The sequence below is a fragment of the Chionomys nivalis genome, chromosome 4, assembly GCF_950005125.1.
Source record: "Chionomys nivalis chromosome 4, mChiNiv1.1, whole genome shotgun sequence".
In the NCBI taxonomy this organism is placed as follows: domain Eukaryota; kingdom Metazoa; phylum Chordata; class Mammalia; order Rodentia; family Cricetidae; genus Chionomys; species Chionomys nivalis.
The window spans coordinates 35,136,624-35,152,479 of record NC_080089.1 but is presented as its reverse complement, the minus strand read 5'-3'; the positions used below and the strand labels follow the sequence as shown (position 1 = coordinate 35,152,479).

At 41.5% G+C, this 15,856-nt stretch overlaps 2 protein-coding genes across 2 annotated transcripts; both read left to right on the top strand.

Annotated features, from left to right (window-relative positions):
- Positions 1–2,915: 2,915 nt before the first annotated feature.
- LOC130872393 (prostate and testis expressed protein 2-like) lies at positions 2,916–7,864 on the top strand. Its single transcript, XM_057766217.1, has 3 exons — positions 2,916–2,976; positions 7,426–7,554; positions 7,707–7,864. Exons 1-3 carry the CDS (start codon positions 2,916–2,918, stop codon positions 7,862–7,864), a joined length of 348 nt encoding a protein of 115 aa, XP_057622200.1.
- Positions 7,865–13,202: 5,338 nt separating this feature from the next.
- On the top strand, positions 13,203–15,011 carry LOC130872443 (acrosomal protein SP-10-like). Its single transcript, XM_057766336.1, has 3 exons — positions 13,203–13,251; positions 13,491–13,616; positions 14,866–15,011. The coding sequence occupies exons 1-3, from the start codon at positions 13,203–13,205 to the stop codon at positions 15,009–15,011; spliced, it is 321 nt and encodes a 106-aa protein (XP_057622319.1).
- Positions 15,012–15,856: the final 845 nt, after the last annotated feature.

Here is a 15,856-nt window from a genome sequence, read left to right as displayed (position 1 = left end):
GAGAAGGACATGTGGTAGGAGACACAGAAGTGGGTTTGGGGTTGTGGCTTATTACTGGTATAGCATTTTTCTAACATACTTATCACCAGCACTGAAATACACACACACACACACACACACACATCCATGAGACTTCATGAGATGGGCTTAACCCATTAATGATGGATTCTCAATGACTTACTTATCTCAGGTTTTAAAAATGCTGGAATAGGGATTCAAACTTAAATGTGTCTAGAAAGTTCTGTGCTCTGACCTGAACACTTAGCCTTGTTAGGTCTCAGACAAGGATCCATCATTGGAAGATTTTGTATGGTTAGTGTAGGCCTGGAAGCTTGCGGTGGTTCTGGCCACCCACTGTCTGGAATGGAAGGGACTTTCTGTATTGTGGGGGATATTTTGTCTGGTGGCCTCAGTGTAGGCTGGCCATGAAATACACTGAAGTCTTGGATTCTTTGTAGGAGGAAAGGGACCTTTACTGGTAGTTAAGTTTAGACTTAAGGCATAAATTTGGATAACTAGACCTCAGCTGACTTGAGGAGAGTCTGGGAGTCAGGCATGTGGACCCTGTGGTTTTGTGTTCTACCCCCGGTTTCCCACAAGGACACAAAAGCATTACTCAAGGAGCTGGGGAGACAGCTCAGCAGCTGAGAGCACAGGTTCCAGAGGACCCATGTCAGGAGCTCACAAAGGCCTGTAACTCCAGCTCTAAAGGATCGGACACCCTCTTCTGAGCTCTGTAAGCAATGCACACACATGTGGCACACAATTACACATACACATAATGTTTTTAAAGAATACCCAAGTTTTTCAGAAATAGTAAATAGTTCCAAGGCGAACTACCCACTTATTTCAGCTGGCCCCTTGAATGTCACTTTTACATTAGAGTTTAACCTCAGGATGCTTAGTCTCTTTTATAGCTCTTAAGTGTATTCCAGTTTTAAAAATAGTTCATCTAGGATCAATGAAATTGTTCAACAGATAAAAGCATTTAACACATAAGCCTGAAAGCTGGGATTTCATCCCCACAACTCATGTATAAGATATAAAGAACCAGCTCAATAAATGTTGTTCTCTAATCTCTACACAAGTGCTGTGATACACACATCTACATACACAAACACACATAAATAAATAAATAAGTTTTATATTAAAAGAAAAAGAACATAAAATCATAGCTGGTTAACAAACTGATGCCTCACAAGGACAAATATATCGTTAGTAGCAGCATTAATTTGACAAGTCCTGTTTCCCTCTCTGCTTCTTTGGGTTTTTTGGGGAGGCTGTTTCCTAGAATGATTGCAACGGGGGTAATGAGACTTAAGAACTGTGAGAACTCAGAATTCCTCTGTTAGTGTTAGAGAGGCATGGAGGACACAGTGGTAAATCGGGTGATACAGCACAGGGAATCAGTTTGTGTCTGGAATCCTCCAGTGTTTGATGCACTGTCTTTGTGTTGGGAAGCTAGGCAAAGAGCTCTCATGTCTACTAGTCATACTCATAAAGCATGATGTGCACCAGGTTCTCAGAGTGGGGTGAATCTGTGATCCTAGCTATCACTCTCCAGTCATTGTCTTCTACACACAGACAACCATTCAATCATCCATCTATACACCCATCCATCCGTCCATCCATCCATCCATTCATCCATCCACCCACCCATCTACTCATCCATCCATCTATTCATCCGTCCATCCATCCATCTGTCCATCCATTCATCCATCCACCCACCCATCTATTCATCCATCCACCCATTCATCCACCCATTCATCTATCCATCCATCCATCTATTCATCCATCCATCCATCCATCCATCCATCCATCCATCCATCCATCCATCTATCCAGCCAGCTAGTCATTCATTTTTTATTCTTTGCTTAGTCATTAATGAGGATGGGGTACCTGATCTGCTCATTGTTCATGAACTATGCAAAGCAAGTCTCTCTGAACAGCTCTGTCATGAAGGGCTCATGTATAGGGAAGATGCCAGAGGGAGCATAAGACAGCTCCTGCCACCTGAGATGTTTCCTAGTCCCAGTGTGTTCAGCTGATGAACTTGCCCAGTACTCTTTCTTCTTCCCCTGGCTTGATGTACAGGCATGCTGAGTATCTGGTGGTGGGGGGTTGGATTTTTAAGTATGATGGCATAGCCATAAACACCTTAGGGAATATCAGTAGAAATACAATTTTAAAAATTAGGGGACTATTTTGTATTTTATGACCTGTGTGCCACAGACACAGGCTAGGCTGTCAGGAAACATGTACAAATTATGAGTATTTTAGCTGAGTGTGGTTTAGAAATTTGGTCTATGTTTGGGAAAATCCTACTTGGCTAATAAAGGTATTTAGAAACTAGGCAGCTAAGACTTTACATGAGGAGAAATTGTTTTATGCTCTGTATAAAACAAGAATTTACAATGTCCCTTTTACATGTGTTATCTGGATGCCATTTGCTGAGTTTTACTGTGGTCTCCTATAGTCCCAAATATCTCCTATAAATGAGACACAATGGCTGTGGTACACATACTGGTTTACAGAACATATTGAACATGGTTCTTTTGTTTTAATCACCACACCATTGCCAAGACTAGAAAGGAATGAAAGGCCCATGGTCCTGCTCTGAACTCTACCTTAGGGATCTCACTTAGGAAATGAACAATCCTAGTTTCACCCGTAAAGGAATATGAGAGGGATCCAGGGGCATCCTTTGCCCCCTGGAGCTCTGAAGGAACTGGTTCTGTGGGATGCTTTCCTGAACCTGGGCACTGGCAAAACACCCACTGGCAGGTGGAAGGAAGCTCTTCCCCACATCCTGGGAGCAGCTCAGAGCAAACTCTGCAGCCTGCTCTCATTACCCTGGTCTCTCCTGAGTACTTGCTGCCCCTGCTCTGCTGTGTCCTCTGCCAGCACAGACTGAGATGGGCAAGTTCATGTTCCTTCTCCTACTGCTGGGGGCTTTTACTCTTGTGTTCTTCCAAGGTGAGAGAGGATGAAATGGGGCAAGGACAGGGACTGGAGATGGCTGGAGCAGACCTGGGATGATGTCCTGGATGGCTGGGCTAGGAGTGTGTGGGAGCAGAGGGAAATCAAGGTCAGGATGCTGGCACAAGCTGATTTAGTAGGATGAGGATCTTTGGGCTGATTCCACGCGCTCCCACTGGAGTAAGAGGTCAGGTCTCTCCCCAGTTGTCCGAGTGGGGTCAGTCACTCCGTAGGTAAGAATGAGTTTGTGTGTCCTCATACATCTATATCCTCAAATCTCCCTGCCTGACCCCCAGTAGCAGCTTAAGACTGTACAAGCCGCCTATCATCTGTTGGGAAGAGGCCACTGAAGAGATTATCTTAAGTCAGTTTTTCATATCAAGTGCATTGTTTTGATCAGTAGATCTGATTATCAGATGTCTTTGGGGAGAGGGTATACGCTATGAAATGCTGTAAGCTTCCCTCCCTTCTTTGGTGCCAAGACAATATATATTCCTCATGCATATTATTTTCATTACATTTATGTATTTATCTGTGTATGTGAGTGTACATGTGTGTGCATGTATGTATGCATGTATGTGTATGTGTGTGTGTGTGTACAGAAGCACATGACATAGCATACATGTGGAGACCAGAAGACAATGTCTGGGAGTTGATTCTCTTGCTTTTCCAAGTGGTTCCCAAGGACTGAACTCAAATCATCAGGCTTGACAGCAGGTACCTCTTGAGTCATCTCACTGGTTCCATGAGTGTTTTTAGTTTTGATCTCTATTTATTTTATTTTTACCATGTCCGGTTACTTTTTTGTTGCCTTCTCACTCCTTCTAAAGAGTTTCTCCACAAGTTTTCCCCCTCTGTTTATGTCTCTTTTTTTCTTATAAACCACTGAGTTTCATTTGGTTCACTGCTATGAGCATGGGTGGTGGGTATTTCAGAAGCTACATCACTGGGAAAAAACCAACTCCCTACCTTGTAGCATGTTAATGGCCAGTAGTTCCTCAGGGAGGCAGGAGACCTCATAATCCCTCCCCGAGTCCACGATGGACTGTGGAGTGGTTTGAAACTGTACAGGTCTTGCTCCAGTACACACAGCCGCTATGAGTGCTCGAGTGCATTGAACATGGCGTCTCCAGGAGGTGACATTTCACAGCCTGTTTCCCACCCTCCAGCTCTCACACTTCTTTCACCTCCTCTCCCACAGTGCTCCTGAACACGGTGAGGGCAGTGATACAGTCATCCCACTCAGGGCTGCACTCTCAATAGTCACTTATTCTTCGCACTTTGACCAGTTGTGAATCTCCACATTGACCATTGACAACTGAAAAGGGAAGTTTCTCTGGCCAAGGGCTAGGGCAACACTGATCTTTGGTGACATACATAAATTCTAACAGGGTAGCTTGACAAGTCCATTTAGCAAAACAAACAAACGAACAAAAAAGCAAAAACATGAAAAAGTAAAAAAACAGTAGTAGGTTCTCCCTTAAGACCTCTGACGCTTTGAGACACGGGATTTTGTCCAGTTTTATGGCATCAGGCACGAAGTTCCTCCAGTGAAACCATCTTTAGAGTGAATCGAAAGCAGTTGGTTACCCATATACCCTTTGCTGCACTATCACACCGCTGAGCACATTCACATGACACGTCAGTAATGGACCATGTAGGGCTCACTAGCGGACAATGCAATTGATGAATTGTAGCCCCAAAGCCTGCCGAGCCCTTCTGGCACTGAAACATTAGCCAGCATGAAGCAAGTTTTCAGATCCTTCCAGTTTGATTTCTTTATGGCCCACAGCTAAAGCACATTGTATCTTCAACAATGGGGTCTTCCCATCCAGTTCTGATGGGAAGACCAGGACTGGTAGCAATGGCCTGTGTTGTTCTGGGGACCTCTGAGATCTTCCTGAGCAATACCTCAGAGGGAGATACTCCACACCTAGCACTGAAGTAACTCAGTGATAACCCATCTCCTCTGGGAAGCGTTGTCCATCCATGTGTTGTACTTTTGTTTAAACTCTTTTTTAAATTACATTTTAATTAGCTTAAAAAGTAGTGAGTTTCCATTTTATCTGTATTTTTTATTTGCTTACAAAATATTGGGTTTCCATAAGACTTTATCCATATATTCTTAGTTTTACATAACCTTCTCCTCTATCCCTCCATCTGCTTAAGTATTTCCAACCCCAGTATTCCCCTCCTCCATGTGCATGCCACATATGCTCTACTATTACCATCTTCCAGTGTTCCCTTTCTATTTTCTCTGGCCTCTACAAACACATAAATCTAAAAATTCGAGGACAGGCTGGATGTAACAGAGAGGACATATGCTGTTTGTCTTTCTGGGGCTGAGTTACTCAAAACATTCATTAGAGGATTTTATTTTTAGTTTAATCCCGATTTTCCTGTAAATTTCCCTTTTCTTTGTAAATGAATGAAATCCATTGTATCTTTAAACCACACTGCCATGGCAGTTTCGGGACAGCTAGGGTGATTCTACTTCCTAACTATTGTGAATAGGGCAGCAATGAGCATGCCAGTATCTCTAAGGCAGTGTATGGTTTGGGGTGGTATGTTCTAGGAGTCGTAAGTTTGTACCATGTGGTATTCTTGCTTTTAGCTGTTCTAAAAACCTATACATTGATTTCCATCGGAGCTGTACCAGTTCATCTTCACTGAAAGTGTAAGGGCTTCTCTTTGCTCAAATCCGCAGCAGCGTTTTTTTTTCTTTTCTTTTCTCACCTTTGCTGATGTGAGATGAAATCCTAAAGTAGTTTTATTTGTATTAAAGTTCAACATGTTAAAAATACATATATACTTATCAGTGCTTTATATTCTCTTTTTGAGAGCTCTCTATCCAGTGCCATTTTTAAAGCCTGAGGTGTTTGTTTTCTTACTGATTTCTTGAGGATTTTTTTTCTTTTCTATTTTAGATATCAGTCCTCTGTGTGATGCATATCTTGCAAAGGTTTTATTAATTCCCTAGGCTGCCTCTTCATTCTTCATTCAACTGGTAATTCCCTTGGCTGTGTTAGACTTTCAGCTTCATGCTTTCCTCCTGCCAGTGGCAGGGGCAGAGCTGCAAACTCTACCTGCAGCTGCCTGTGAGGCACGCTTCAGAGACTGCTTCCCCAGGCAAAACTGGCATTTGTGGGTCGAAGAAAGAAATTAATTTCAGCATAAATCAAAGGTGGATTTTTTAAAATAGGAAAAGAGGTGCTGAGACAGAGAGAGAGGTATAAGGAATGTGTAGGCTTCTCAAAAGAGAGACACCATTTCCTACAGGCATGTAACAGGGCAGGGCAGCTGTGCGGTTACATCTCTAATAGTATCCTGCCTTCCTTCTTTGTAGCATTGCCAAGTATTTATAATAAAATTAAGATTTTTTTCTCAATAAACAAAGTTGGAAGATGGATTTATGGAAGGTACTATTAAGATCCAGAGGAAAGGGGGGGAGTGTATGAGAAGTCCTTGTTATAGTCACCACCGTCTGAGTAAGCACACTCATCCATAACACCCTTGATTGAAGCGTCCCTTGGAATTTATCATCTAACACTAAGCAAACAATTTGTTCTTTACCTTTCACAAGTTGTCTTTCGGAAAACACATATCGTGCCTGTGGCCATTCATCTGTATTGGTGGAATCAGAATTCTCTGCCTTTCTCAGGGGTACAATCAGGTCACATCTTGGGGTGACAACTTATCCCTGTCTTGGTGTTTTCTTCCTGTGCCACCATAAGCCCTCATTTTTTATCTTGTCTAAATTCCATTTTCGGATTGTTGACATTATTGCCCTAGGGACTGGAGTCCTTCCTGCTCAGGAAGTCCTTACCTACGCCTATTTCTTGGAGTGTACCTCCTACTTTTTCTTCTAGCAGGTTCACTTTCACATTGAGGTCTTTACTCAGTTTGGAGCTGATGTCAGTGCAAGGTGAGAGAAAATGGTCTAATTAATTCTTCTACATGAAGGTATCTGGTTTTCTCTGAATCATTTGCTGAGGATTCTGTCTTATCTCCAATGTGTCTTTTTGATACCTTTGTCAAAAACCACACGCTTATAGTTACATGGCCATATATCTGGGCCCTTTATTCTATTCCATTGATTTGCAGGTCTATTTTTGTGTTAGTCCCATGATGTTATTATTACTCTTCTCACGCACTTCAAAAAGAACTTTAGGTGCCAGATTAACTTAAATACTTTAATACATTTTTACACAACAATGTTGTATACAAAAAATGGCCTATCACTTTATTTCCTATGCAATCAACATTGTGGTGCCAAACTCTCAGCTTTTCAAGGAAGCCAGGGACCCAATCTGATGCAATATATCAGAACCTGATTTTGCATGAGGAAAATTCCTAAGGGTTCTACTCTATCTTTCAATGCCTTCATCCTCAAGCATTGGTAATCGCTTCAGTTCTTTGTTCACCCTTTGCATCTGCTTTCCCTAGCTCAGGCCACAGTGTGCATGGTCTGCAAGTCTTTTAAAAGAGGACACTGTCTGGTAGGCAAGAGCAACTGCACTACGAAATACAGTCCTGGATGCAGAACCAGGAATTTCTTCATATTCTCAAAAACAGGTAATGCGTTCCATCCTTGCTAAGAGGTTCATGTATTCCTGCTCTGCAAAACAGGGTTGGTACTTGGGGAGAAAGTCTCATGGTGAATTCATTCACTGTGGATGCCAAGTGTTGTTTGGGGCACTAAGTATAAATGCTTTTATTTCTTCTAGGTAGATGGGTCCACAATCACACCGAACTGGACTGTTCTAATGCGTGTTTGGCTGAAAACATGTATTATGGAAGTTTGAAGATTTCTACATTTTGCTGCAAAGGTGAAGATTTCTGTAACAGATATATTGGCCAAGTAGTGAATAAGGACTTTCACTAACTGCCAATTCCTTCAGCAATAACAACCATGTACCTGTACCCTGTTTCTTCTTCCAGTCATCTCTCTGTTTCCCTCTGTGTGTTCAGCATGAAATAAACTTCTCATAAGATCGTACCCTCCTAGTTATTCAGAAAAGGCAGGAAGAGCCACACATTCAGTTTATAGAGTGTTCTGTGCGCTTGGCTAGAGCACCTTGCCCTTCTACGCTGGTGCTCAACTTAGAAAGGTCATAAACCAAATTCCCTCCATTTCAGTATTCTCAGTCTCCAATGTTCCTCATGTAAAATCCGAGTGCTGTTATTAAGAAGCAAGGACCTGTAGTAAACATGGAATCTGGGAGGATTTAAAAAAGGATCCTTAGCGAGAAGATGAGAAAGGTGAATAGCGGAACGCAGTGACTTGAAGAAGGAGGGAGGACTAGGAGGAGGAACTTCCATGAGGAAGAGGAAAGAATATAAATTACACAAAGAAGAGAGGAAAAAGGTAAAATGACAATAATTATGTCTGAAAATTCATAAGGAATCATATTATATTTACTTAAAATTGCATATAACACATACCTACGTATTGGGTAATTATTTGTGACAACTATGCTATGCTATCATTAGCTATTACTTAGAGGGGAATCAGAATGGAAATACAATTGAACTCACTGAAGGATTTTGAATTTTTTAAATAAATCAAACTGTGTAAAGTTAAAAGGTATTGAAAACACCACCAAAATTGACCAGCAGTCTAACTTGACACGGGGTATCTATTTTCATCAATAATATACAAGCATGTAGACACTAGTGTAAAACACATATCTTATAAAATACATTTTTAATCTTATAGGAGCCCAGACTGTGCATATTGAATGTCAAATTTCCTTTGAGGCCCAAAGAAAGTCTCAGACACCTGGTGTGACTTAGACCAGTGTAGATCTTAACAAAACTCACTCTTGCAGCATCTCCTTCCCGGCTATATCAATGTGAACAGAAGCAAAGGGAGCTGGGAATCTTCTACCCAAGAGTCAATGGAGCAAAAGAGTAGGCTAGTATTGCATAAAAATATGACTTTTTATTATTGGTGTTTTATCTAAAATATACTTTAGCGAATGCTCAAAAAAAAAAAGAGAAAAAAATTAAGTCATCCTATCTCACCTTGGTACCAGCTCCCATGGTATAATGGTTAACATTCTGAACTCTGAATCCAGCAATCTGAGTTCATATCTCGTTGACACCTGTTCCTTGAGGAACAGACCCGGTCAGTAGATCAACTCAGACCATGAAACAATATAAATGGGATGCCCATGCATGCTTCAGCATTGTTGGGGGCATGTTTCACTTTTCACCTCCCCTGTGGATACTCCAGCATAAGGTTCTGGGTCTGGCTGTGGCCCTGCTTGAACCAAGACAAGAAGCACTTAGCTGAAGACAGTGTGTGTTTCTTGTGTCCTGGGTAAGCACAGACCACTTAGCTTTCCTCTCTTAGGTGACAGCACCTATCCTGGGTTGTAACTGGGGTCCTTATGAGTATTCATCAATTATCTAAACTTCTGGTGTCCCTTCCTTTGGGGTGGGGAGCAAACTGGAGTGATGCAGAAAGCAGTGTGGTGAAATACATAAACTTACACTCTTCGTGTTTCGTGAGTGCCTAGAACTGATCAAAATGCAAAGAGGAAAAAATGGGGTTCCCACAGACAGTTGTTACACCTACAAACACCCACTCTTAAAACTCAGGAATCATCACACAAGAGGGTACCAAAAAATGGTAAGAGTAGAGGACCAGAACATCTGCTCCGAGGTGTTAACTTCTCTATATGACAGGGTGGATGCACCCATGAGATCTCAGGAGTAGGGTTGCCTCAGCAAGACCTGTACAATGACAATAGTCAACCTATCAGTGGGTAAAGGGGAAATTTCTTAAGGCTCTACCCCTAGATAAAGAACTACAGGTAACTGTGTCCAATGAGAAAGGAAGAGCCAGTTCTCTCCATATTCAAGCCAGGTGATGGGTTATCCAATCCCAGGTGGACAGCATTTAATACTAATGCATGCAAGCAAAACTAAAGAGATTCACCAGGCTATACATACAAACGTACACACATATATGCATATATGTATATGTACTTGTGTATGTATAACAATATTAATTAAAAAATCAGAGTTTGTGAATTTGAATGGGGCTGGGGAGGAGGGACACCAGAGGAGCTGGAGGAGGAAGAGGAAGGATGAAAATAATGTGAATAGAGTCAATGTGTGAAAAATTCTCAATTTTCTTATTTTTAAATTGTAAACTAATGTTTAACATTTTGTCCCTCCCCCCAAAAAGAATCTTCTTTCTCTTTTTTGAACATTCCCACAACTCTGGGAAAACCAAGGAGTGATGTGAGGGAGTCGGGATTGGAGTGTCCAAGTGGCTGTTATCTGAAAGAACAGCAGGTCTCACTAGGATACATTTCTGTGTGCGGCAAGTGTTATCTGTAAGAAGGGGCAAAGACCCTGCAGTCCTGCACACAGCAAAGACAGCTGATCATCAGGATGCTGGTCATCCAAGGATAAACATAAACCAATGCTAAGGCTTACAGAGTTGATTCTTGAACATCCTTCCACATAGTGTTGGGAACGGAGGGCAGCAGACAGGATAGAAACTGTTGTACATACAACTGGTTGTCCTGGGACTCTCCGTTACCAAGCTTTGATAAGCCCCACCCAACACCTTCAAGTATTTTGTAGTATTTATGATTTCTCTTTTATGATTATTGATTTTTTGTTTTATTATACTAGGCCTAAAAATTATAAGATGTTATCTTGATTTTTGGTACTTCTTAAACCTCATTTTGTTCCTTAAGTGACATTTCATTTAGAGAAGTTTCTACAGGCATGGAAAAGAATATGAACTTTTTTCTGTCAAATGAAATATTCTGCAAATAACGATTAGGTACACTATGATGCAGTGGTAGTCTTAAATTCTTGATTTAAACGTTTAAAGTTATATTTAGTTTCTCTCTCTCTCCCTCCCTCCCTCCCTCCTTCCCTCCCTCCCTCCCTCCCTCCCTCCTTCCCTCCCTCCCTCCCTCCCTCTCTCTCTCTCTCTCTCTCTCTCTCTCTCTCTCTCTCTCTCTCTCTCTCTGTGTCTGTGTGTGTCTGTGTGTGTGTGCAAGTATGAAATATAGGTCATGGTGGAAAATGTCAGAGGACCACATTTGAGAATCCATTCTGTTCTTATCATACCATGTGAGTTCCCAGAATTGGATTTGGGTAACCAGGCTTGGAAGCCAGTGTCTGTGGAGTGTCTCTGAAGCCTGCTGAGCCATCTCACTGGGATTACTTTGCTGAAGTTGAGTTTGAAGAATCTATCTGAAGATCGGAGTGAGGTATTGAAGGACCTGCTACTCTTGGGTCTATGAGACTGTTATGCCCATTTGTGATTATTTATGAAAATGGGAGTCCCAACTCTTGCACATATATTTACCACCATTATAGCTGCTATAAAAATTATTTTGTTTATATTATGCATTGGCGTTCTTTATCTCTTTTGACTAATTTTTGCTTGTGCCCTATTGGATATCAGAACAGCCCCCTACCTTAGCCTGTGTTTAGATTTCACTCACTCAATAGACTTACTGATAGATCCTTCGATACAAAATCTTGTTGTCAGTGTAAGGAAAAGAATACCAAAAAGGCCACTGAGTTAGTAAAAGAACTATGAAAATAATCCCATGGTTATATACTTGAGTGTAAAATTCTTAGTATGTGTATATTTTAAGTATTTTGAATATACATGGTACTGAGTTACATAAGGAGAGTTTTATACAGTTAAAAATAGGATAAGATGTTACCTTTAATAACAAAATTCAAACCAGATTCAAACTTGTGCAACAGGTACTGTTAAAACAAAATAGAAAAATAAAATAATAAAGAAGATTTTTTATCTCTCTCCACAAAATATAGAAATAATGACCAACTTCGTATCAATGAATGCTTATGATGCCCCAGTTGTAAACTATAAAGTTTCCCACTGACATGAACTTGACTCCTCAGATAAATACCTGAAACCAGTTCTAGAGAAGGAAATATAAAATATAGCCAAGAGTACCCTTCCATGGGACAACAAAGCTATAAATTATTCTGTAATTAAAACAATTTACCAGCAAGGTGAAGGTATTTGATCAATTTGGGACTCAATAGGAAGGTCTTACCCCCTCTGAGGAGTGGATGGGGTGAGGCGGGAAGGGTCAGGCGAAGGGGAAGGAGGGGGAACTGGGGCCGGTATGTAAAATGAAAAAAAAAAACTTAAATAAAAAAATCTATACTAAAGATCATCACATACACACACAAGAAAAAAGACAGAGAAAAATGAAACTGTAATTAAGACCTTGGCTCATGATATATATATATATATATATATATATATATTATATATTTTACATGATAAGGTACATTTAATGCTACTAGAAATGAGTGCTGTATGTTGAGCTTCTGGCAACTCTTTATCTAATACCATCTAATGCTTTCTGTACCTGATCACAACATTCAGCAGCCGGCAATTAAGCAGGCCCGCCACTGATGCATGACAACCTCGATAGGGAAACTATCATACAAGTAGCCCCTTTGCCAGCAATTGACCAGACTCTCTCATGGCAACCTGGCTGCTTTGACTCTCTACAGTCACTGAAGATGGTCACTACAGCCCCAATCAAGGATGTGCTCAGACAGCATGCATAGCCTTACAAAAGAGCATGGACCACAGACAACAATTCTTGCCCAGCAGCTATTCACACCCAAGCCAGACACAAACCCTCTGCTTGGTATTAAGGACTGGGTGCTAACATGGTCATTCCATGATGAGGGATGTGCACATACCCTTCATGCATTTTCTATCTACACAAGCAGACTCCTGCATTCACCTTTCCAGCATCCTGGAGACACACTCCAGGGCAGCCCCCTCCTGCTGTGACTCAGGCTCAATAAAAGTTTTTCCCTCTCTAGTTTCAATCTCTAGCATTAGCAGAACAGTTTGAGCTCATAGCATGAAAACAGGAAGAAAATCAGGGGACCACTGTGTGCTGCTGATAGTAACATTACCTTACAGGTCACGTACATCATAAGCACCACCTGAAGCAAGGAAATATAAGGGAAATAAGGAAATCATTTTTAAGTCACAGAAGGATTTGGTGTATTGCCAATTGGGAGGAGCTTACTCTGAGGTCTGCTTCTGGGCACCCAGTGTCCATTGTCGTTGTCTGAGTGAACTATAAATTCACTAGAGGCTGTCTAGTTTTTTCTGGGAGCAATCTCTGATCGCCAGCTATCTGGCACTAACATACCCTGCTGCAAGAGTCTGCTCAGGAGAAATGGAAAATCTACTGAAGCTGTGCCTCTTCCTTCTCTGCTTTGAAACCAGTATGTACCGCCTACAAATAACTCCCTTATCTGTTGTTGGTAGAAATTTTAAAAGCTAAAAACTGCCCCCTATTTCACCCTGCTTTATCTGTGGTGTTAAGACATGTTGTTGGCTTGAGCACATCTGTTAGGCAAACACACGGGTGCAGCTAAGCTATCCAGAGGTCCGGTGACCTAGGCGTCCATTGGAAAGTGACAGAGTGTCACCCATATCCTCTAAGCAGTCTTTATCTTTGCAGCTTTCACGATAAAGTGTGTACTGTGTCCGTCTTACAAAAATGAGGAGTGTGTTGGTGGGATTCAGACGTGTACTACACAACCTGGTGAAACTTGTATGATCCGCAGAACCTGGCATTCGAGTAAACGTAAGTTGTGCTCTGTGCTCTGGACAATTGCCATTTCTCCTTCAGGATTCCAAACACCATCTCTAAGGTATTGTACTTAAAGAAAAGGGGTCAACTGATATCTAGGTATGATATACCGAACCTTGCGTTCGGGTCAACATTTGTCAATGGTAAAGCTAAGCATATCTTCAGTAAATGGGGCTTCTCTCCACCATTGTATTGATATATTCATCAGTCCTTAATCTGCAACAGCTCTTTAGGGTTTGTCTTTGTTAATTTTCTATTCCCATGACAAAACAGCACAGTCACACAACTTATAGAAGAAAACCCTTAATTTGGGGCTGACTCAAAGTCCCAGGGGTAAAGTCCAAGATGATCATGGTAGATAGCATGGCGGCAAGCAGAAAGGCATGGAACTGGGGCAGGTACTAGAACTTACATACTGAGTCACAACCATGATGGAGGGAGGGAGGAAGGGAGGGAGGGAGGGAGGGAGGGAGGGAGGGAGGGAGAGAGAGAGAGAGAGAGAGAGAGAGAGAGAGAGAGAGAATGGCATTGACTTTTGAAACCCCAAGCCTCTTCCCCAGTGACACACCTCCTCCAAGACCCCACTTCCTAATTCTTCCCAAACACTTTGACCAACTGAGGACCAAGTATTGAAATATTCAAGCCAATTAGGGCTGTTCTATTTCAAGCCACAACAGAGTTCAAAAGAACAAATTATCAGTCCTTAAATGTACCATTTATCACACTCTGCCCTGGTGACTTTTGCTCTTCTAATGCTCATTGACCCTTCTATCTTAGCCTGGAATCACCTTCTCTAGAAAATGACACCTTGGTGCTTCCCAAGTCTTCCTGCTTCATCTATCATCTGGCATCTCTCATTGTGCGTCCTTCATGTCATTCCATAGAATCTGGTTCTTGCTGGCTAATATTAGTGTCATCTCTCTCTGCCCAATCACTCACCACTGAGTCTGGATCCCAACATATATTTAGGAAGTGATTTGTGTATGTCTGATTGAGTGGAGAGGATGCTATGTACCTTGACATGTAGAACCTCAAGTTCACCACTAAGCACATGTGTCTCCTGGGTAAAGGGGCTTTTTCCAGATGTAGCCTAAAGGCATGTGACAGGAAGGTCAACATGGAACATTGCCTGCTATTGAAGAAAATTCTTTTATTGAAATCTTTCTCCATCCCAAAATACTCAGCTATGGGGTTGTATCCTGGCTCTCAAAATTATATCTTTTTTTTCTATCTTCTTCCACAGATAATAAGCTGGAAAGTGCAGAGATGAGGTGCACAAAATTCTGTAAATTTAATGAAAAATATTCTGGAGGTCTAACAATACATACATTCTGCTGCAATTCTGAAGATTTCTGCAATGACATTGATTTTCCAATCATGATGACTTAGTGTAAGTTAGCTTCAGTTGACTTCATCATTCATTTCCTTCACTTCCTCTCTTTCTTTTCTTCCCTGGGGTTTCATATTTTTCTGGGCTAGAGATTTTTGTAAGTCTCATGATTTTGCAATTCAAAGAACCTGGACAGAAAGTCCTTGATATTGTGTAAGCATATCTGATTATATTGTCTATTTTTTATTCTTGATATTCTCTAGCCCTCATCACCACAAATGTAGCTTGAGGCAGGGCAATAGCACAAGCAAGTGCATACAAAGTCACAATGCATAAGCAAAATTGACCAAAACAACATGTCAGCGGACCAAAAGTACAGTAACTAATGACAGGTACTCCTAGCTAATCACAACACGCCAGCAGCAACTGCCAGTTTCAAAAGGACCAACCAAAAACATTCCTGTGGCAATTTAATTTTCCTAACCCATAAAAACCTCCGACCTTTTTACAATAAAGAACTTCTGTATTGGAATCTCTCAGAGTCTGTGTCATTACCTCTGCATCTTCTCACCCCCTGTCCCCTGGGAAATGGGAATAGCACAACAGGCAGTAGCAACAAGCCTGCAACAACTGGCACCCAACGTGAATGGACCTTTCCCTTTTGCTTTTTTTGGGGCATTTTTTGGGCTTTTTTTGTTTGTTTGTTTGTTTGTTTGCTGCCCCCACTGCTGGCCCTATCCCAACTCTCCACCAGTATCTTGAGTTCACCCCCTTTGGCTGTTTTCAGTGAGTTGACCCCTATTTTTGTTTTCTAAGCCCTTGGTGAGTTGGGGCTTTCTTTTCTATCCCTACATTTTCTTTTCTTTTTCCATTTATCTTCCTGGTTAGGAACTCTCCATCCTGA